Below are 23,857 nucleotides of genomic sequence, written 5' to 3'. Positions count from 1 at the left end.
AAGGCAATAAAATATTTTTAGTAATATGTACAAATACAAAGTGATTAATAATATGTATAAATACAAAATAATAATTTATTTTATTTGTTTTTAATATTAATAAATTTTTTAATTAATGGTTTTAAATTCACTTTGGTTCTTTTAATATTTTTGAAGATTGTCATGTAAAGAGTTTATGAAAATCATCTTCATTTTCTAAATAAAATTATATACAGGTATTTTATATTAAAATTTAAATCAAAATATTATTATTTTATTATTTTAATTCTACTAATATATATATTATGAAATATATTATTATGAAAATCCGAATATTTTTTACTATATTACTAATTAATACTTCTATATATGAAATATATACTGTTTTGCGAATATAAATTTCGAATATACATAAAATTATTACATATAAATGTTGAAAATTCAAATATTATTTACCACGATTTCTGACTATTACTATAATATAATATCGTAATACTAATTAAATGTTCTTGATTAGAAAAATAGATAAGTATGTATTTATCTATCTAATAATTTTTTAATTATTAAGATATTTTAGTTAAAGATATTTTTTTGTAATTTGTATGTATGTGGATTAGACTTATTCAGTTGAATAATTAATTTATTAGACAAATCTTATGTTTTTTATGTATATAGTTACTTATGTAATTTTGAAAACTTCAAGTCGATTTGAATTTTTAAAATGGCGGAAAATTCAAATTTGATACAAAGAAAATTCTTAAAAGTTTTACAAGTTTCAATTATCATGAAAATCTCGATTAATCATTTTAAAAGCTTTGATAATATTAATTTTCTTTAATTTTCGAAAATCTTGGAAGATTCGAAATTCTTGAGAGTTATTATTTATTTTTTACTGTTGATTGTAATATATTTACGGAATGTATGGCATAATAAAATGCCGGCAAAAAACCGGAATCAGATAACATTGGTAAGAGCGAGAAGTATGTAGGCGAATGAGATAGTAAAAGTTTCAAATCTTTGAAGACTTTCAAGACCTTCAAGATAATTAAGATTTCCAATTTTAATTCTAGTACTTTCAAAACTATCACGATTTTCAATAAATTTTAGATTTCAATGAATTTTAGATCAAAACTTTCAATGATGATTGAGATTTCTAAGATTTTCGAGTTTTGGAATTTTTAAACTTGCGAATAAGGTGCGAAGCAATTCAAATTTATTTCATAACACATAATATTTATTCGAATCAATTTGAATCATCCTAAATTATATTATTAGTTATAATAAATCAAAATACAATGATATTTTGACTATATGATGAATATATTGAGAAATAATACAAATTAAGTATGTATAATATAAACGAGAAGCTATAGAAGTTAGTTAAATAAACACAAGTGTGAGGGTCAAAATTATAAAAAAATTAGACGTAAACGATCACGGAAGCCGAGAGAATTATTCGTATATTATTTGTACGTTATACGGCCTTAGAGTGTCAGAGAGTTCAGACGTTCGTATTCGTAAGTATTGTATAGTTTTAATCTCTATAATATTTTATGAAGAATATCACAAGTGCATTATTTACGAAATAAGTCAATCAATTCTTAATAATAAAAAATAACTTAAGTAAAATTAAAATTATTTAAACAGAAGACAAGAAACTTAACCTGAAAACGGATCAAATAAAATAATAGATTTGAGGTTATGCAGTAACCAGACAAGGAATGAGAAAAAATAATGAATACCGATGAAAACTGGCAAAATTACACTGAAAAAAAGTATATTAGATTTAAATCTACAAAACAATCTGATAGTCATGGTAATAAAATTCAAAATGTTAAAAATCAATTAAATATCGGAAAATATCGTCAAAAGAAACAAGGTAATTTTATTTTAATTATAATTTATTCACTGAATTGTTTATTAAGTTGTATGAAATTATATAATAATAATGATATAGTTAAATATATGGATATTAAACGAATACTTTAGAAATTATTATTGTATATATTACTACTATAAAATTATTTGTAATAGTTTTTTTAATTAATTAAATTATTATTAATATTAATTTAAATTATTAATATTAATATTAAAATTTATAATGAATTATAAGAATAAACAAATAGTATAGTAACTATTTTTAGATTTCCTTTTTTATATTTTGAAAAATATTAAATAAGTTATAACAAAAATACAATATATATAATATAATAAATTTTTGAATTATTTTAATATATTGGATAATATGTTAACAAAAATCACATAGGATAGATATTCAATATTTATTATATTTTTATATTATATAAAATTTATATAAAATATTTATATAAAATAAAATTTTTATATTACAAAATAAAAATTTTATTAATCTGAGTGACATTTATTTATTAAAGTTTACACATATAATAATTTTATTAGTTACAGAATTATTAAGAAGAAAAAATAATAAGTAAAAAATTTAATTGATATGATAACTTTTATAATAATTTTTTTATAATAACTTTTAAATCTCAATTTTCAATAATAATATAAATTATATAGATAATAAAAATTAAATAATAAGATATGTAATTGTCTTTTTTCTTTATGTTACACATAGAAAATGAAAGAGAATTTTACAAATGTTGAAATAAAATTTAAAATAATTATATTTAATTTTAAATAATATTTAATAAATATTTAATTAAAATGATTGAATTTCATAATATTTGAAATATCTAGAAAATACAACAGTATTATGTTAAGTAAAATATTTAAAAGCAAATACGATAATTATTTATATATTCAAAAAAAATTATAGTTACTATAAATATCATTTATATATATATATATATATATTATCAATTATATGTTCTATTCATATCATGAAAATGTGTTCATTATATTTTTATTTCGATATTGTTCGATATTAGTTTAATAAATATATAACTCTAAAACTTAATAAATAATAATTAATTTTGTTTGTTAATTGTTGATTTATAGTAAATATAATTTATGAATTTTTATTATAGGTGTTTCTCTTGCACAATTCTTACAAACGGAATTAACAAGAGGTTATCAATTAGAAAATGATGAAGAGAGGTTTTCTGCAAGAAGAGAGAAAATTTATTCTTTTATGAAAATTCCAAGAGAAGTTGAAAAATTTATGGCCTATGGATTTTTACAAGTATGTATATCATAAATATTTTGTTTAATAAAGTATTTTTTGATCGTTTTATACTTTATAAATTACAAAGAAATTCTAATAGAATTTACATAATTTATATAATTCTAATAGATTATTAATAGAATAATTCAAGATTTATGTAATTATCTTTTATAAATGGTTTTAAGCAAATATATTATAATTAATTTTTTAAAATTAATTCGATAATTGTTTTTCTAACTTTAAGATTATTAATTTTTTTTTTTACATATATTTAAAATTTTAAATTTAATATATTACATTTATATTTAAATATATAAATTCACATAAATTCATAAATAAAATATTAAAAATAATATGTAATAAAAAAATGTTTTATTTCAGTGTGCAGATTCTTTTTTATTTGTTTATACATTTCTTCCACTAAGATTTATGATGGCACTGTGGACAATAATTACGAGACCCTTATTACACTGCTTTGGGTAAGTTTATATTTTTTATTAAAACATTCAAACTAAAAAACAATATATATTTTCAATATTTAACCAAAATTATATATGTTTTAAGAAAATTTAAATTAACATTAATTTAAAATATGTATTAATCAAATAATCTATATTTAAAATATTTAAGTTGCATTTTCTAGAAATTTTTTTATAATCTATTATAATATGTGATATTAATTGTAATTAAATTTATATTTATGAGCAAATTTAATTTTATTGATGATTTATATATTTTATATATAATTTTCAAGTATATTCTTTTTCTTCAAATATTTTCTGACATTAATTAATAAGTAAAGAATGAATATAGTTAAAAATAGTTCATTTTTCTATACATTTATATAAATACGAAATAAGATAAGAATTTTCATACATATTATACAAATATTTTTCAGAAATTTAGTGAAAAATTATTTATGTTAATAATATTTATTTAAAATAACACATATTTATAATATTATAAATAAAATTTTAATTAAATGGTTCAAAATAATGTATTTAATTAGTGATACATAATTAATAGTTCATTATTAAGTATATAAGTTTATTATTATTATTAGTTTATTATTATTATATAGAAATTAACGATTAATTTTATCAATTGATTAAATCAATTATTATAAAATTTTTCATTAGTCTTACTAATTTTTTTTAATCGTAAATATTATTTGAAAATTTAAATTTAAATTAATATTTATAAATGTAATGTTTACTGATTCGTTACAAAATATATTATGTATGTATATATTGTATATATATATATAATATATTTATATTTGTAGTACATGTTTAATTTTAGACAAAATAAACGCAAAAAGTGATATTACAAGAATATCGATTAAGATTCATTTGTTTTGTTATAAGCATGTTATTAAATAAAACAAAACAAAAATAGAACAATAAGATAGAGTAAGATAGAATAATTTGATAGAGATAAAGTTTCTTCTATCTCAATCTGCTTTATTAATTTATAATATTTAACGATATTAAACTTGCTTAATGCTTATAATAAAATAAATAAACTTTTAATAATATAAACTTTATTAATATATATCAATATTTATCAAATTTTCATATATATATATATATCAATTTTTTTCGATTTCGATTTCGATCCTCCAAAGATATTTTAAAAATATATTAACATTTTATTAACAGATATAAATAAATATAATTCAAATATTGTTTAATATTTTGAAATTTTACAAATTATAAAATATTAGATAAAGAAATTTATATGTAAAAACTATAATATTAAATTAATGTTATATAATTATATAACATTAATATATAAATATATAAATTATATTATTATATAAATTATATTATATCAAACAGGTTTTATTGAAAAGAAAAAATATGGTTATGATTTATGCGCGATATATTATAAAAGTACATCCAATATATTATAAACAAACAAAATAATAGTATTTATCGAATTAAACAACGAGGTAAATAAAGTAGATTTTCAATATCATAATTTTGAAGATATTTTGTATGACAGTAAAATATATATAACAGATATATACATATGTATTATATATAATATAATACATATAGTATATTATATAATATACATAATATATAATATTATATAATATACTTGATATGCATAAAATATTTAAAGAAATTTATATATAAAAATTATAAATTTTATTTTATATTATGAAATTTTTTGTCTATAAAAAAATAAAACTATAAAAAAATATTTTCAAATATATGAATTTTTAAATTTGTTCATTCATAGTATATTTTACAACTATATCGCAATAATTGATTTACTTCACATTATTTTTAAATAATTTTTTAATAAGATATAAAACATCATAATATTAAAAAATTTTCTTCTTATTATATATTAACATTAAATTATATCATTTCATTCAATTAATGAGTATATAATGAAATTGCAAGTTAGCATGAATTTACATAAAAGTTTCATTTATACTTGAAGAAATATATATTTTTACTTCTTTGAAGTAATATTAGTATGAAAAAAAGAAATGAATAGAATTTAAACAAAAATTTCCATTACATAATATTTAGTTAGTAATAAAAAATCAATTTATCTTATTGTCATTTATTTTATCAATTTATTTTAACAAATAAATTTCGAATAATAAATTTTTTATGTTAAAGAATTTATACTAAAAAATATTTTATTGCAAGAAAAAAATCAATTTGAATATATTAATTTATTTAAAATTATATTATATATTTATTTTATGAAAAACAAAAATTTTTTTTTCAGTTTATTATTTTTTATAATATATAAATATATTCAATAGTAAAAATAATTTTATTGTATTACATATATATTATTATAATATAATTTTAATAATTATAACGTATATATATATATATATATATATATATATATATATCTAAATAATAAATTAAAATTTTTTACTTAATTTTTACAATTTTTAATATATATTATTATTATTATGATATAATATGATGTCATAAAAATATATAAAACAGTGCATGAAATATAAAGCAGAAAAATATTTTCAATATTTCAGAATATACAAATTATTTTAAAAATTATATTTACTATTTCCTATTCGTCGAATTCGTAAAAAAATATTTTTCTATTTTAATATGAGTAAAAAACTATATAAGAAATACAATATCTAAAAAAAAAAATGAAATAAAAATGAAATAACACTATTATATATAGAATCAGAAGTATAAACAATATTTTATAAATATTATAAAGAAACAATTTATAAAGAATTGTTCTGAATATTAGGAAAATTTCAAGATTGTGATCATTAAGCTTTTTAAATCTTAAAATTAAATTCTTCATTGTGAGAAAGTCCAATTTCCAATTTAAGATATCTTAAAGACATCTGTGTCAATGTCTTTTGAATATTTTTTTGAATATCCAAAAGTAACATTTTCTATATTTTTTGTGTACATTTAAAAAATTTTTAAAAACAATTTATTTATAAAGTAATTGATTTGAAATATAACAAATATCTGCAATATTAATGTTCAAATATTTTTCTAAAATCATTTATTTAAGAATTGTCGAAAAGATTATAATTGATTATTTTATTTTTGTTTATTTATTTTCTTTACGCAATTGTATGTAAACAAAAGGTGAATGCAAAATTTATTCTAAAAATACATAAAATAAAATAAAAAAATATTTAATATTTGAAAGAAAATCAGGATATTTATTTAGAACAAAATATTCCAAAGTTTATGATAAGAATGGAAATATTTGCTATTTTTGAGGGCTTGAATATTCAGTTTAATTTAGTTTAATTTTATATACAAGATGTAAAAAAATATTACATCGTGCAGCTCATTTATGATATTTGAACAACTATTCTTGGATTATTTTTAATTTCTTTATTACTATATTATTTTTTTTTTTATTATAACGCTTTATCATTTTTTTCTATTCATTAAATTTGATAAATATGAATGAATATAATTTTCTTTCTTATTTATAATTAATTTTTATTATTTTTTATATACTTACAATTAATTTTTTTGTTCTATGGATCTTCATTATCTTTTTGATTTTTTTTATATTACCTGTTTTTATCGATGTAATATTATATATATATATATATATATATATATATATATATATAATGTCAAATATAAATTTTGAAACTATTATAAAAAAATTTATAAATATTTTGTATATTGTGTATATTGATATATATTGCAGTTTAATCGAAACGAATACTTTGAATCAAATTTATCTTGCAAATTAATTTAAGATTCTGAGCACAAAATAAATAGATTTTGTTAAACCTTTATTTTTTATGATTAATTTCGATTTTTTAAGAGAGAAAAAATACTTTTTCTTCTTATCGATCTTATTATTTGATTTTTTTTCGATATAATTAATATAATTTTTTTTTTTATGTAATTGATTTTCTTTTTATTCTTAAAATTTATAATTAAAACAATATTAAGAATAGTTATGTAAATAATAATAAATGAATAATATAATATAGAATGTGACGATTTAATTACGTTTCTCTAATTGTATTTGAAATATTTGTTATTCGTTAAATACAAATTGAATCTCTGTTTGAAATTTTATTGTTAAAATTTTATAATGAATTGAATTATTATTAGTATCAACTTGAAAAATTTTTCTGATTATGTTTATTAGTTTTTCTGTATATAATTAATAATTTTAATAATATAATTTTTGACATATTAATTAATACAGCTTGTTATTTGTAATATTATAATATGGAAAAAGTATTGAATCCATTTATATTGAAAAATCATTAGTTTAGAAAATATTCTAGCTTGAAGTTCGTAATATTGCATGAAAGATAAGGAGAACATCGTGTTTCTTATATTTTATATAAATATTTCGCTTTCTTATTATATCTTATAATATCTTATAATTTTACTAAAAAAAATATAAATAATAAATTATAAATAAATATTTTCATTCAAATTTATATCAATATTTTTCAAACGTTTATTGTATATTCTTTAATATTTAATATAAATATACTGTAAATGCTATTACTTTGCAAGATTGTGATATATGATTTGCTTTATTTTCTTATTTTCATTGAATAATATATTATTATTGAATGTTGGTGACATATCAAATTAGATCCAAAAATTCTTGTATTCTTTCTTCTCTGAAACAATGGAAAGAAAAATTTTTTTGATTTTCCTTTTTTTATTTTTTTTAAATGCATTTTTACTATGCATATATATTATCATACTATTTTTTTTACTATGCATTTTTACTTCTTTTTTTTTATATCATTATATTTACATTTCAAAATTTTGATTGATCAACTTACACTTACAAAGTATATATACGATATGAATATTTTTCATTGTATAGAAATTTTTCTATATTGTATGATTTTTTGTTTCATATTAACATTTGTGGTTTTTTAAATTTTTTTCAATACATATTTTTGTATTGTTTTGTATTTCATTATAATATTCTATCTTTGTTTTATAAGTGACATTTATCACAGTACTTTTTTTTCTTTTTATAAAATATAATATAAGAAAATCTGGATACAGTTAATTTTAATGGATTGACTGAAGGTCAATCTATATTATTTTATTTTCAAAATCAAAACAAGATACAGACTGAAAAATATTATATATTATCAATTAGCGAATCAATTGATGTGACTATTTTATAGAATAAGTATAATTTTTGTGAAAAATTATATATCTTGTCAAGATAAAAATACAAAAAATATATATAATAATATATAAGATATAGAAAAGAAGATATAAATAATTCTTCTTGATTCTATAGATTCATATGTAAAAAATTTGTAATATAGTAAGCCATTTTTCGCTTGTTCATGTTCCATTGTTTTAAACAATGATTGCTCATTGATGATGCTTATTGTTTGTATAAATCAAAAATCAGATATTTTTGCTCTTGATCATATGAAATATAGATTTCATGTAAGTTATTCTCAGCTATATTGTAAATTGAGATCCTATATTGCATCTAATATTATGTCTTACAATCTGGATATTGTGCAGAAGCATTTTTGAATTATTTGTATGGCTATCTTAGCTAGCATGATATAAAATAATTTGTCGTTGTTTGTTCGAAGATAAACATTATGAGTATAATTGAATATATGATTTTGAATATTTCTGAATTGACGAATGAAACCAATTGTCTATAATTTGTTTGACAAATGCTTTAAGAATAACAAAATATTATATAATTTTTCATATGATAAAAGATTCATTTCAATTTAATTTATGTCCACAAAATTTGATTTTAATAATTGCTTTGATTTGCAATATTTCTAAATTGAATTTTCCTCAATTATCATTAAATTGAATTAATTTTAGATTGATGATAGCCAAAATAAGAAATTATTTGTTATATTATCTTCTGAACAAAAATTGCTATATCTTTAATTATCTTCTGATTAAAAATCTAGTCTTCAATTTTAGTATTGAATATTAGTACATATTCACCAAATAAAGCTTAAGCAGTTTTTGATTGATTGATTATTGTGATTTATTTAAGGAGATAATATTGATCATAGAGAATTTTTGTGTGATATGAATATATTGTGAATCTGAATCCCAAAAATCTTTGGCATTTGGAGATTTTTAAGATTTTAAGCTTTTCCTCTTCGCAAATTATATCTATGGAAAAGGAAGTTTTTTTTTTATTGGAAGTTTTTGAAACATTCAATTGAAGGATTGAATCCTCAGATTTATATTAGATTTATGATAAGATTGTTATTAAAAAAATAATTCTAAAGAAATCAAAAATATATACGAAAGATTATACATTATTTGTCTTGGCATTCAAATAGACAAAATTTTTATGTTCAATAATCAATAGTATGATGCTTTAATTTCAAATTTAATTTTTGATTCTTCTGTAATAATCTTCGAATATTAATGTACTGATATTTTCCTTTCTTGCTTTTCCAATTTTTCTAACATTCCTTTGGCGATCTATTTTAATTTGTCAATACGAGAACTATTTTCACTTGTTTTTCCCATTTATATAAGTATCTTAGATTCTTTATAGCTTAATTCTTTTATAGCTTTTTTGTTGTTTTAATAACAGTCAATTCTTTTTTCCGCTATTTCAAAAATTAATTGCGTTTTTTTTTATACTGCAGTTAGTTCATTATTAATAATAATTTTCAAATAATTTTCTTTGTCAAATTGCTTTTCATTAAATTGGTAGACAGTTTCCACATTTTTCTTCAACTATGATTGTAAAGAAATAATTTCTTTTTTATCCTCATCTTCATTTTGTTTTCATACGAAGCAAATATTGATTCATCTGTTTGTTCATTAAATAATAATTCTTTGTTCGTAATAATAATAATAATTTTATGATTTTCTATTTCTATATTCAACAATTTGTTTATATTTATTATTTAACAAATGATATCAATTAAATAAATGTATCAGTTCTCCCGTATCAGTTCTTAATTATATTTTATAATTTTTTCATTAACACATGACTATTTTGTTTACAATTGGTGACTCAATTATCATTAAATTAATGCTATATAAAGTTATATAGTAGAAAATTAATGTTTCTAATGTAAAATATATTGTCATAATGTTTAGCAGAAATGATAAGAAACATTACATAAATTGCTTTAAAAATGTTATTATTCTTCTTTCTATATCTAAAGGAAAAATTCTTATCCTTCTTGATCTCAACAAGGAAAATTGAACAGAGATATTTCCATTTTATTAAAATTTTTGAATTGATTTAAAAAAGAAGAAAAAGATAGAAATATTATTATAATTTTAAAATATTCTTCATTGAAATAAAAGGAATTAATAGATTATCAAAATAAATTTTTTTTTGAATTGTTCAATCTTCGAATTAATTGAAACAATTCTCTTAATTGAAACAATGTAAATTCAATTAATTTGTTTCAGATCTTTAAAATTTATTTAAAATATAAAATATTTCGAAGTATCTATTTCGAAAGATTATATTGATAAATAAATAAAATAATAAAATAAATAAAATAAAAAAAATAAAATAAATAAATAATAAATCAATAAATAAATTAATAATGAAAATATTTTTATTTATATTGGTATATATAAATATATTTTATAATATCAATTAATTTTTTGCAATGCTCTAATTATCAATTTTTTTTAGAGAAAAATAGTAATTCAATGTTATTTATTTATTTTTCTATTTTTTAAAATATTTTTTAAAGATATTCTATTAGATTGTTAAATTGATTAATAATTATGACAATTAGTAATTCTTTGTTGTTTATTCGAATTGAAAATATTTCAAATTATTGAAACATTAAGAATTAATCATTATTTCATATTGAATAATATTACATTTTTTCTTTTTTTTGTTTTTTCATTTTTGTCAATTTTTTTTATAAACATTGTATTTTCTTGTTATCTTTGATATTATCAATGGAATTTCACGTCAATCATCATTATCACATTATGTAGAATCCAATTCTGATATGACATTTTGTTCTCATTTTTATGCAGATCTTTTTAATTTTTTTTTTACAAAGAAAATTATTGTTTTATATGAACTACAAAATTATTTCTCATAGCATTAATATTTGTTTTTATAAATGTATTTACAACAATTCAAAAAAATGTATTCAAAGAAATTGAAAAAATTAAAGTATAAAATTAATGTTCATTGTAAACAATTCTTCAAATTTTTCAGTATTTCTTCTATATTTATTATTTATGAGTTAAAATTACACTAAATTACATGAAATTTTTATCTATCTTAATTATTTTTTTATGCTAAATTTGTAAAAAATTTTCTAATATTGTCATATTCTAATTTTTAAATACTAATCAATAAATTTATTTATTGATCTAATCTTTTTTATTGTATCTTTTCTTTTCTTCAAAAAAAAAAATCTTTCATTTTTTGGAACTTTATTATTATAATTATATTTTTAACATCATATAAAATATTTCATATAATTTTATTTTATATGAGATATATAAATAGATATTAAGTTTCCAATATATATCTGACAAAATACACTACATATTCAAGTCCTTATATAGCAAATATATATATTCATATTACAAATTAAAAATTTTTTTTTCTAAATATTTTGTTTAGAATATTTATTGTTTATGTATGACGAATATATTTATGATGTATATCACATATTTATAATGTAATAATAAATTAATAATTAAAATCGAATGCAAAAAAAAAATATAACCATTAATGATATAACATCACAATGTAATAAAATAATATTTCATTTTATATAATTATTAATTTTATTTTATAATTAAATCTTTTAATCTTATTTACTAAATAAGATTTTCTTATTTTCTAAGATAAATTAAAGTAAGCAAAAATCAATCAATAAAAGCAAATAAGCTTGAAAAAAAATAAATTAATTTCTATTCTCATCATCTAATGAAAAAAAATACCAATTAAACTTATATATATATATATATATTCATTTCTATATCTTTCATTCATTCTTTTTTTAATTTTTCATTTTATTAATTTTCATTTTTTATTTCTTTTATACTCCATTTATGTTTCCTTATATTTATTATCAATATTTTTCATTTCGTTTTATCGTTTATGGTAATACTATAATGAAAATTATAATTTCTTTATTATGTATTATTATTTTTTTGATTGTCGCAATATGAATTGAAATTTGATGAATTAATAAAATTAAATTGATTTGATAATTAAATATCTTGATTTTTGTTAAATTATAAAGTATTTTTTTTTTAGTATATTGGGTTGGCAACTAAGTAATTGCGGATTTTTTTTAGAAAATCAAAGACAATTTTTTCATGGAACTAAATAACTTTATTCTGTAATGTGTTGCCCATTTTGATCAATGACCTTTTGCCATCTTTCAGGCAGCATCATAATCCCACGTTCATAAAACTTCTGGTTTTTATTAGCAAAAAACTGAATCAGGTACGATTTGATATCATCATCATTATTGAAATTTTTACCAAGGAGTTTTGTAAAGATCGAAACAAAAAGTTTTGTAAAGATCGAAACAAAAAGTAATCAGATGGTGCAAGGTCAGGATTATATGGTGGATGTGGCAAAACATCTCAACCAAGCTCCAATAATTTTTGCCGAGTGACCAAAGATGTGTGTGGCCTTGCATTGTCATGATGGAATACAACATCTTTTCGATTTGTTAATTCGGGCCGCTTTTCTTCAACTGCATTGTTTAATTTCGTTAGTTGTTCAATGTAGACAGAATTGATTGTTCGGTTGGGTGGTAAGAGTTCAAAATAGACAATTCCTTTGTAATCCCACCAAATGATAACAAAATCTTCTTTTGATGAATACCAGCTTTTGATGTTGTTTGAGCTGGTTCACGTTGCCTGCTCCACGATTTTTTCCGCTTGATTCAATAATGATATTGTTGTAAACAAGCCATTTTTCATCGCCAGTTATCAGTCGTTTTAAAAATGGATCATTTTCATTACGTTTCTTTAGCAAATCGCAGCTGTTAATGCGTTGCGTTAAATGCTTTTCTTTCAGTTCGTGAAGAACCCATGTATCAAGTTTTTGAACATAGCCAAGTTGTTTTAAGTGGTTTTTAATGCATGTATGTGATACATGAAGCTTCTCTGCAATCTCACGAGTTGTACTGTGATGATCCGAATCGATTATTGCTTTGATTAGGTCGTCATCAACTTCAACTAGACGACCAGAGCGTTTTTCGTCTTTGAATGAAAAATCACCAGAACGAAATTTGTCAAACCAATTTTGACACTGCCGTTCTTTTAAGGCTTCGTCGCCATAAACAGCACATAACTTTTTGTGAGCTTGCGATGCGTTTTTCCCTTTGCGAAAATAAAAAAGCAAAATATGACAATAATGTTCTTTTTGATTTTCCATTTTTCAACGAACGCCAAACGAAAACTACGCAATCGATCAAAAAACTTTTTTTACTGATTGACAGGTGAATTGCCAACTATCAAATAACAAAATGTGTTTTATATTTGGACTACACCAACAAATCTAAAAATTCAACTGAAGCCATCTATGAATAAAATCCGCAATTACTTAGTTGCCAACCCAATATATATATATATACATTTGTATATATATATTAATATCATAATATTTGCATTGGAAAATTCTTTATTGAATCATTATTTAAATTCGTTTTTGCTTTAAGATGTATAAAAATTTATTAATTATATATTGATTTTCAGAATTTAATTTTTTAACATTATGTATATTAATTTATGTTGAACAAATAAATGTAAAATTGTCTTATTAAGTAAAATTGTAATTTTTTTCAACAAATAATAATAATATAATTTTTAATGTAATTTTTTTTTTATTTGTTAGAGAAAAAAAGTCACATTTTATCTTTGAATTTTCAAAAGAAACAGTTTAATAACAATTACTATTAATTATTGTTCTTTTTTTTTTAAATTTTAAAATGTTTTGCTATATCATCTTGTTTGATAATTTTAAAAATTTTTATATTTGTTTTATCATAAATTTATTTGAATTAAATTAAACATTTTTATTATTATTTTATGATTTTTTAAAATTATTCTTTTAATTAAATTAATTGTGTTTCAATTACAATTTATAGGTATTATCTTTAAGATAAACTCGTAAAAAGAAATTTCAATTAATTCAAACTGATTTTATTATTATTTTTATATATTATATCTTTTTTATATTTGTCTTTTTTATATTTATAATATGTTGCATGTTATCTCGAATAAAAATAAATAAAAAATGAGAGAATAAAGTTGTATATATATGATTTTTTTACAATCATTAGTAAATTGTTTTTTTAATTTAATAAAGAAAGATAATTTAAATTATTATTTATTTTTTTATTCCAAATACGTATTACTTATTATTCAATTATTAGAAGAATTTTACATTTTTTTAATATTTTGAATACGATATACTATATATGAACAGCAAATAAATAAGTTTATTCATTGTTCGATATATTTTTTTTTTTTTTTCATAAAAGAAATATTTGTCATATTCAACATACTTTTTTCGATTTTGTTTGGATTTATTGCATCTGAATACATACCTAACACTAATTTTTGAATAATTATTAATAATGATTTAAAAATGAATAATGCAATGTAAAGAATAACAAAAGAACATATAATTGTATTAGAATATATTTTATACTTTATTTTACAAAATTAGTTATCAGTAAGTAATTTTTCTCTAGACATGTGTATTATTTTTATTTTTTTTTAAATATAATTATAAATTATGAGTTATAAATAAATAATTGTAGATTGAATGTTATCAATATTTATATCATCAATATTTATATATATATATCAATATTTCAATTAATATTTTTTGAAATTTTTTATAATTTACAAAATTTACAAAATATTACAATTCAAAAAAAATAGACATTGAAATTATATTATTAAAATTATTATTTAAAATTATATAGAGGTAATATAATATATAAAGGTAATATAAAAATTAATGGATAATAAAATAAAATAAAATATATATTAAAATATATATATTTTAATAATTAAAATATTTTCAGATTTAACAATGATTAAATTATAGTTTTATAAATATTTATACATTATTTTGATAATAAAAATTTATTTTGCATATGTGACGTTACTTAGATGATTTTATTTTTGCGTCAAGACCATCATATGTAAGTATAGTATATAATTTAAAATAGAACAAATTTTATAATTCTGTCATTTAATATTTTAAAATTCTTTACATGATTTGTTTTCATTGCTTTTTAATTTTTTATAAAAAAATTAATTAATTTTATTAAAATAAATTAAATAATATATTAGATTGATTGCAAAATTCTTCTCTTTCCTAAAATAAATCAATTATTCATGATATAAAATTAAAATTATAAAATTAGTGACTGAAATTTTTATTTATTAATTTATAATATAATAGTGTTATTTATGATATCTATTTTTCCATTAATAATTAATTTCCATATAATTATCTTTCATCAATCTATTTCGAAATATCATATATAAGATATATTTTGTATAATTTTTTTATTTAACAATGTTTTATTTAAAAACAAATTTATTAAAATATTTAGAAAGTTATCATCAATAATTAATTATACGAAATAATAGATTTTTTAAAGAAATATTTTTTAAGAGACATGAGATTTATTTCATAGGAAAGCAAACTAAATATTTTGGAAAGCAATGAAAAATATTTAAAGTTACATTATATTTTTCTCATTAGATATAATATTTTATCTATAATTTTGAAATATATAATAAAACTGAAAATTGTAATTATAATTTCTTTTATTATCGTCTTTGTTAGAAAAAATAAAGATTTAATTATATATTTTTACAAAGCATATAATTTTTATTTTAAATTTTTACATACCATCTAATTTTATTTCGAAGGTAAATATTGTAATATATGATCTTAAAATAAAAATACTAAATAATAATAATATTTTAACTATGAAAATTACAATAAGCTATATAAAAGCTTTGAAACGTTGGCATAATCTAAAATAATTTCGAAAATATTGCTTTAAAATAAACTATTTTTAAAAATAAAAATCATAAGTTTTATTACTATTAGAATGTAAATCAACGAGGAAATTTATAAGACAATTTGTGGATAAGATAACTTTGAATGCAAATATTAAGAATTCAAACAGTAAAAACGAGTGAATATTAAATTAATATAAAGATATGGAAAAAATATTTATTTGAATGGCAATCACGTTCAAATTTATTATGTTTTAAATTCTATCAATTGAAGAAAATTTATTTAAAGATGAACTGTATCGAATATAAATTTTAATGAAGTTTGCATGAAATGATAATGTAACCATTTAAAAAAAAGTCGCTGTTCACAATCAAAGCTCGAAATCTATTGTTTAATGATATATACAATTTTTATAACAAAAAAATTATGTATATATATATTAGAAATGATATTAGATCTATCTGTTATAGATTGGAATCATATTCGTATATGTATATTTATATATTTATATATAATATATATATATATATATATATATATATATTCGATTATTTATGTTTTCTATAAGATTTCACAAAAAAATTATATACAAAAAAAAAAAAAAAGAAAGAAAGAAACGCTTAATTATTAGTTAAATAAAAATAAGAAAATTCAGAATTCTTTCATCGATTACTAATATGATAAAATTCTTTTAAAGAAAAATTTATTTGAAAAAATTTTTGAACTTATAGAAAAGAAAAAATACAAAGAATAAGATGGAAAAATAATCTTGATGGTTAAGATAAAATGTAAAGCACTAAAAAATGTCAATCGTTTAAAGTAAGAAAAGAAGATATTTTTAAGATTTTTGCATTACAATAATTGTGAAATTGTTATTATAAGGATAACTTTTAAAAGAAGACAAAACTTATGAAGATGATATGATTACATATTTATATGAAATTAATTATAATTAAGGTATTCGATAATGGATTGAAGAAAAGAAAGAAATTATGATTTAGTAAAGAAATGATAATAAAAAAAGAGAAGAAAAATATCTCAAGTATTACAATATATACATATATATATAATTTATTAAATTGAAATCTGACAAATCGTGAAAATTGATTTAACATCATCAGAAATAATAAAAATAATAATATAAATAAAGTTTTTCTAAGATGTATATATTGTTGCAAAGAATTCAAAATATGAAACAAATTTTATACAATCAAAATTAGACAAAAAATTATAATTATAATCCTATAAATTATATTTTCTATTCTATATATAAATATCCTGAAAAGAATTTGGAATTGAACGCATTTAAAAAAAAAATAGATTGAATTACGAAAAATACAGATTAAACAAATATTAAAAATTGTAAAATTATAAAAAGTTGTAAAAAGTTTTATATATAAAAAAAAATACAAATTATATTTGAAATAAAAATAAAAAAAATAGAAAACAATAAAATTTTTTTTAGAAAAACAAGAGAAAAAAAAAAGGAAATAAAAAACGTATCTTTCTATATTAGATCCATCAGCAAAAGCTTTTTATATTTTTTACACAGAATCATTGAGCAAAATTAGATAGAAGATTTATAATTATTAATATTGTATATATATTTATTATTTTATTTATGGAAAAAACTTCAAATCTGAATTATATAATTAGAATAAATTTCTAGAATTATATAGACTGATCGAAAATTATATAGCCTAATAAATCAATTTGGTTATTAAATTGTGTATATTACAAGATTAGATTAATTTCTTTTCATAGAATTTGATGTATGCTGATATATTGATATATATATATTTATATATATTAAATATATATATTAAAATTCTATATTTTTATTTGATCATGAAACTCTTAAATGATGAAATAGTTGAAATCTTAAATCGTTAATGAAAAATGTATCTTTACAACAAAAAATGAAGATTGGATTTTTCATGAGGAAAAAATTATTTAAATTGAAAATGAAGACAATAACAAATAAAATTTTCTTCAAAATGAATTTTAATAATTTAAAAAAATTGAAGTTCAGATATCGAGAAGAAATCTGTAAAAAAAGCTAATGAATTAATAACAGCATCTTCAAAAATATCTTAGCATATAAAATCCAAATTAAAAATGTAGAATATCTATTACTTTATATGATCATTTAAACTGATATGTTTGAAATGGATAAAAATTATATAATAAATCTAGAAGATTGAATATGAAATAATGGATTTTATAAATAAGAGATTCCAATAATAGTATTGTATCGAATTTAAAAAGATATTATGTATATTCGATAAAGTTTATCCACTTAAAACGCAAAGTAAATTGTATTTTGAGAAGAAAAAAATAATATATACTAGAATATTCAATTTTTTTATCCATTTGCGAGAGCCACGAGTGAAATAATTTTAAACAATTTAAAACAAATTTTTTGTTAAATAATTGGAAAATAACGAAATAAAATGGATTTTTTATCGAAAAATAATATCAATATGTTGATTCTAGAATCTAAGACTTTTAATGAAAGTGTATTAAATGTTATTGTGAATTATTGTACGATGAAATTTTATAAATCATTGTGTTAATAATTAACGATAAAAATAAAAAAATCTTTGGATTACTGTTGGAATTACGATTATTTGCTAGTTGATATTGAACATTTTTTTAATTGTTTTGATACATGTAATAAATAATACGCAATAAGTGCAAAGCGAGAAAATCTTGAAAAGAAAGATGATAATCGATTTAACATAAAAAATTTTATAGAAAAGATTCATCAAAAATGGAGATAGTTTTCAATAATTTCAAAACTTTAATAAAAATATTAAATAATAATAAAATACTTTAAAAAACATAAAAAAAAAATTGTTAGAAATAATTTACTATCTTAATTGAATTTAGACATTATGTATCTGATATAAATAACATTATTATAAACATATATGTTATAAAGTTAATATAAAAATATCGATTGAAACAATAAAAGAATTTAGCAATCAGCCTAATAACAAAAGATGATTCCTTTTCTTCATTTTTATAATACATAAAAGATAATCTCAAAATTTAAATGAATAAATTTTGAAGACGGAAAGATGAAGCAGAAAATTTTATTTTATATTTTAATTATTTTTTTTACCGAATTTGTATTGATTAAGCTACATTAAAATATAATTGTTATATATTTTTATTGAAAATTATTTTTTACAAATTTTTAATAATACAATTTTTTATTTTATTCTATATCGAATAACTTTTATACAAAATATATTTTTATCAGAAAAATTTTATCTGAATAATTGTGATTATAAGCACACATTAATACATTGTGTCTCTCTATACTTTTTTCTGTATATAAATTATATTTTGTAATATTAAACAAAGTATTTATAATAAATATTTATAAAATCAATCGAATGAAAAATTAAAAATATTCAATATAATTATATGCATTATAATATTATATTATATTATTTATATTATATTTGTAGATTAACTATATTTGTTTTTTTATATATTCTTTAATCATTTTAGATCAAATAAAAAAAATAAAATTGCTGTAAAAATAAATATTTATATGTATCATTTAAAAAACAATATATAATTTAACTGTTAAATTATATAACTTATTATCGATGTTCATGATTCACAGCCTAATCTCACCTAATGATTTTTTAATAAAAAATATTTTCAAATAAAAGATGTTTGTACAAATAATGAATGATAAAAGAGGCTGAAAATTATCATAATAATATCAAACATTGTTTATTCTAATTAAATTTTTACTACATTATATTTTGTTATGTATAAAATATATTTATGATCTAGAAAGGAAAGGAGTAATTTAAAAGTTGGAGAACGGCATCTAAAACCAGCAGAGATTTGCGATCTTTTAAAGGGAATTGTGGTGATCAGCTGTTGGGCAGCTACATGGAAGGTTGACACCTCTATGATGTACCATTTGGTGAAAAGTCAATCAGTAATAAAATTGTATATATTTTATAATATGCTGGAAGTCGGTGATAGATTGTTTAGCGCTTTTGGCCAAGATACAATAGATGCTCTTCTATGGACAGCTACAGAGCCTAGATCAAAAACGCAAACACAAACATCTCAACATTTGGGCACTCTACCTCATCTATTGTTTGCTGTTGCTTATGTTTGTATCCTTTCTATTCATTAATATTGGATATAAAAGATAATTCTGTGCTCTTATTTCGAATTATATTTCGATAAGTTTTTTAAAGTTTAGGTCAAAAAAGCATTTGCTCATTTTTATCTTATTTCTGTATAAAATACAAATACAAATAAGTATTGTTTCAACATTTGGCAATTATTTATTGAGTCGAAAATCGAATGTCCAAATTATTTAAGAATACTTTAAGAATATTAATATACTTTCTTCGTTAAATATTGATATTATTAAGTTGAATAATTAAGAACAACATAAATTTATAAATGATAAATGTTCAGTAATTATCTCTAATACTAATTTTTCTTGTTATTGTAAAATTCACACATAGATTGTGAATATATATATTAATTTAAATTTTTATTAAAACCTCAACAATTTAAATAGAGAATTTATTTCAATTTGTATTATAATATCTATTATTTTTATTTTATATTAAATATTATATATTTATTAAATATTAAATATTATAATGAATATTGATATTTTGAATATTTTCTTTATATCATATAAATTCAAATTTTCTATGAATTAAATATCTGCAGTTCATTCATTAATATATTTATTTTCATTAGTTTATTATTATTATTAGCTTTATTAAAAAGATTATTATTATTATTATTATTATTATTATTAGCTCTATTAAGAAATCCGAATTTTGATTTAGCCACATCAGAATTAAATTTTAATTTTATTACTTTATAATAATAAATAGTATAATAATAAGTAGAGTGATTTGTTTATTACTTATCCAATGCTTATTATATTCAGTGTTTTAATTTAATTTTTACAAATTTTTACAAATTGCTTGCATTCATCTTGAAAAAATTGTTTTAGTATATTGTCGATGGAAACTATGTAATGAAATTGTAAAATCCTCAGTTAAAGTTTATATGTTTACTAATACTAAAATATAAATTGAAATATTTTAAAGAAGATAAAGAATTGATAAAAATGAATTTTCTTCAAGATCGAATGATATCAATTTAGAACAATTATTTCTTTCAAGAATATATTTTAAAAAGTTATAAATATCATAAAATTTGGAAAATAAGTTCTATAAATACAAAATTTCATATAATAATGTTAATATATAATATAATATAATAATTTAAATAGAAATAATTTATAGTGAAAAGTGTAAATAATTAGTATTAGTATTGAATAGTTGCAAATGATTTTTCATTGTTTCTTTCAGCCTTTTTTATGTAAGAAACCAATGAATAAATAAAATTTCAATAAACCTAATTTTACAAATTCTAATTGGCTTGAATTTTGGCTTGAATTAGATTGAAAAGTTGAATTTTTTTCAATTTGTAAGCAAAGTGCTTGAAAATCATATTTTGGATATTTTTTTTAAATTGATCATATGGTATTTTTATTTTCTATTTTCATGTCTTCTATTTTTAATTATTGCTACAATTAATGATGATTTAATTACTTTTTATTGTTTAAAAGTGAAACATTATGATTCTTCAATTTAATAATGCATTTATAATATATAATATTCATTAAATAAATATATTAATTATTATTTAAGTATACATATAACTATATCCTATTTTCATCGAAAATCATGTTAAAAATGAGAGTTTAAGTTTTTTTTTCAAAAATTATATCATTGCTTTAAATCAAGATAACTTCGATCTGGAAGAAGTTCATACATAAGTCAATTACGCTTGTTTTCAAATAAATCACTGAACTTATAATGCATTGAATGCAAAAGAAATCTTTTTAGATGTGTCACATTCTTTATGAATAAAAATATCACAGATATATTTGAATATATTAAAAAAAAATAATTCATGTATATAAATTATTTCATCTTAATCATGATTAGGAAATGGGAAGAAATTATTCTTTGAAAAATATTTATGTAATATATAACTATGATTAGAGCGAATAATATGTATAATGATATGTAATATGTTACGTTGCAAAACGAATTTCTTAGTAACACTGATTTTATATATACATATGATTATATAAATCAGTATCATCATTTAACATTTCAATTTATACCTCATTATATTGTTTCTATCAATTATAAAGGAATTTACTATTATTTATTTTTACTAATAGATTGCTTTTTAAATTAATTAAATCAAATAATATATAATAAAATATTGTTTTTGCTTGTTTGCTTAAATACATTTTTAAAGTAGATTTTTTTTTTTTTTTTAATTTAATTTAATTTTTATCATAAGTTTTTTATTTTCGAAGTCTTTTAATATAGAAATCTAAAGACTATGCAGAAATTATAACACTGAAAATATTTATTGCATTGTTTTCTATATAATCTTGTAAACTGATAAAGTAAGATTAGATTAGAGATTTCCGCGATGTCGATTACTTGCTAATATCACTTTAGTCAATAGATAGCGTTTTAGTAATTTTATGTAGCTGAGCACTTTTGCCATGTATATAAATTCATGATTTATTTTTAATTAGAATATCTATTCTTATACAGATTGTGAATCTATTATCGTTTTATATTTATATTAAAAAACATAATGTTAATGCATTTCTTATATCTTTCTTAATATTGAAATACATTTTCTGCTGTCTTAATTATGAAAATGTTTCTATTTTGAATTCCGTGATTTTATTTATAATTTAATACAAGACACATTGACTTATAAAGAATTTCTATTTTCAAACATTAATAATAAAATAATATATATATTTTTATATATTTAATATAATTCAAAATATTTTTTTTTTCATTTAAAGATTTCGTAATATTTCACAATATTAAAATTGAAAAATTGAATGTTGTCCATGTAATAAACCATGTAATAGTTTATTCGATAAAATTATGGTAAATGCAATATCATATTTTTTATGTCATTATTATGTTGTCATTATCTATTTTATTGCATAATGGTATAATTTAATACTGATGTATATATGCATAGTTTCAGTTAAGTAATTATGACATATATTCTTATATCTCAATGTATGAAGAAAATTATAATAAATGATATTCAAAATTACATAATACAATGAAATCTCTATATTCAATAATTTATTTCTAAAAAAAAAAATATTAAATTAGACAA

General features: G+C 18.0%; 1 protein-coding gene across 3 annotated transcripts in view; it reads left to right on the top strand.

The window, feature by feature from the left end:
- The first annotated feature begins 1,345 nt into the window (after positions 1-1,345).
- Positions 1,346-23,857, top strand: part of LOC412787 (protein TAPT1 homolog) — a 106,979-nt gene continuing 84,467 nt past the window's right edge. For 2 of the 3 annotated variants that reach the window (XM_026442735.1, XM_026442737.1), the window contains exons 1-4: positions 1,714-1,858; positions 2,991-3,145; positions 3,509-3,606; positions 20,432-20,766. In XM_026442735.1, the coding sequence (XP_026298520.1) occupies positions 1,714-1,858; positions 2,991-3,145; positions 3,509-3,606; positions 20,432-20,766 (733 nt within the window). Of the gene's footprint in view, positions 1,497-1,626; positions 1,859-2,990; positions 3,146-3,508; positions 3,607-20,431; positions 20,767-23,857 lie in introns of those variants that run through there. The other variant, XM_026442736.1, reaches the window with a different exon arrangement.

Source organism: Apis mellifera, linkage group LG9 (assembly GCF_003254395.2).
Source record: "Apis mellifera strain DH4 linkage group LG9, Amel_HAv3.1, whole genome shotgun sequence".
Classification (NCBI taxonomy): Eukaryota; Metazoa; Arthropoda; class Insecta; order Hymenoptera; family Apidae; genus Apis; species Apis mellifera.
This window is presented reverse-complemented; position numbering and strand designations above follow the sequence as displayed.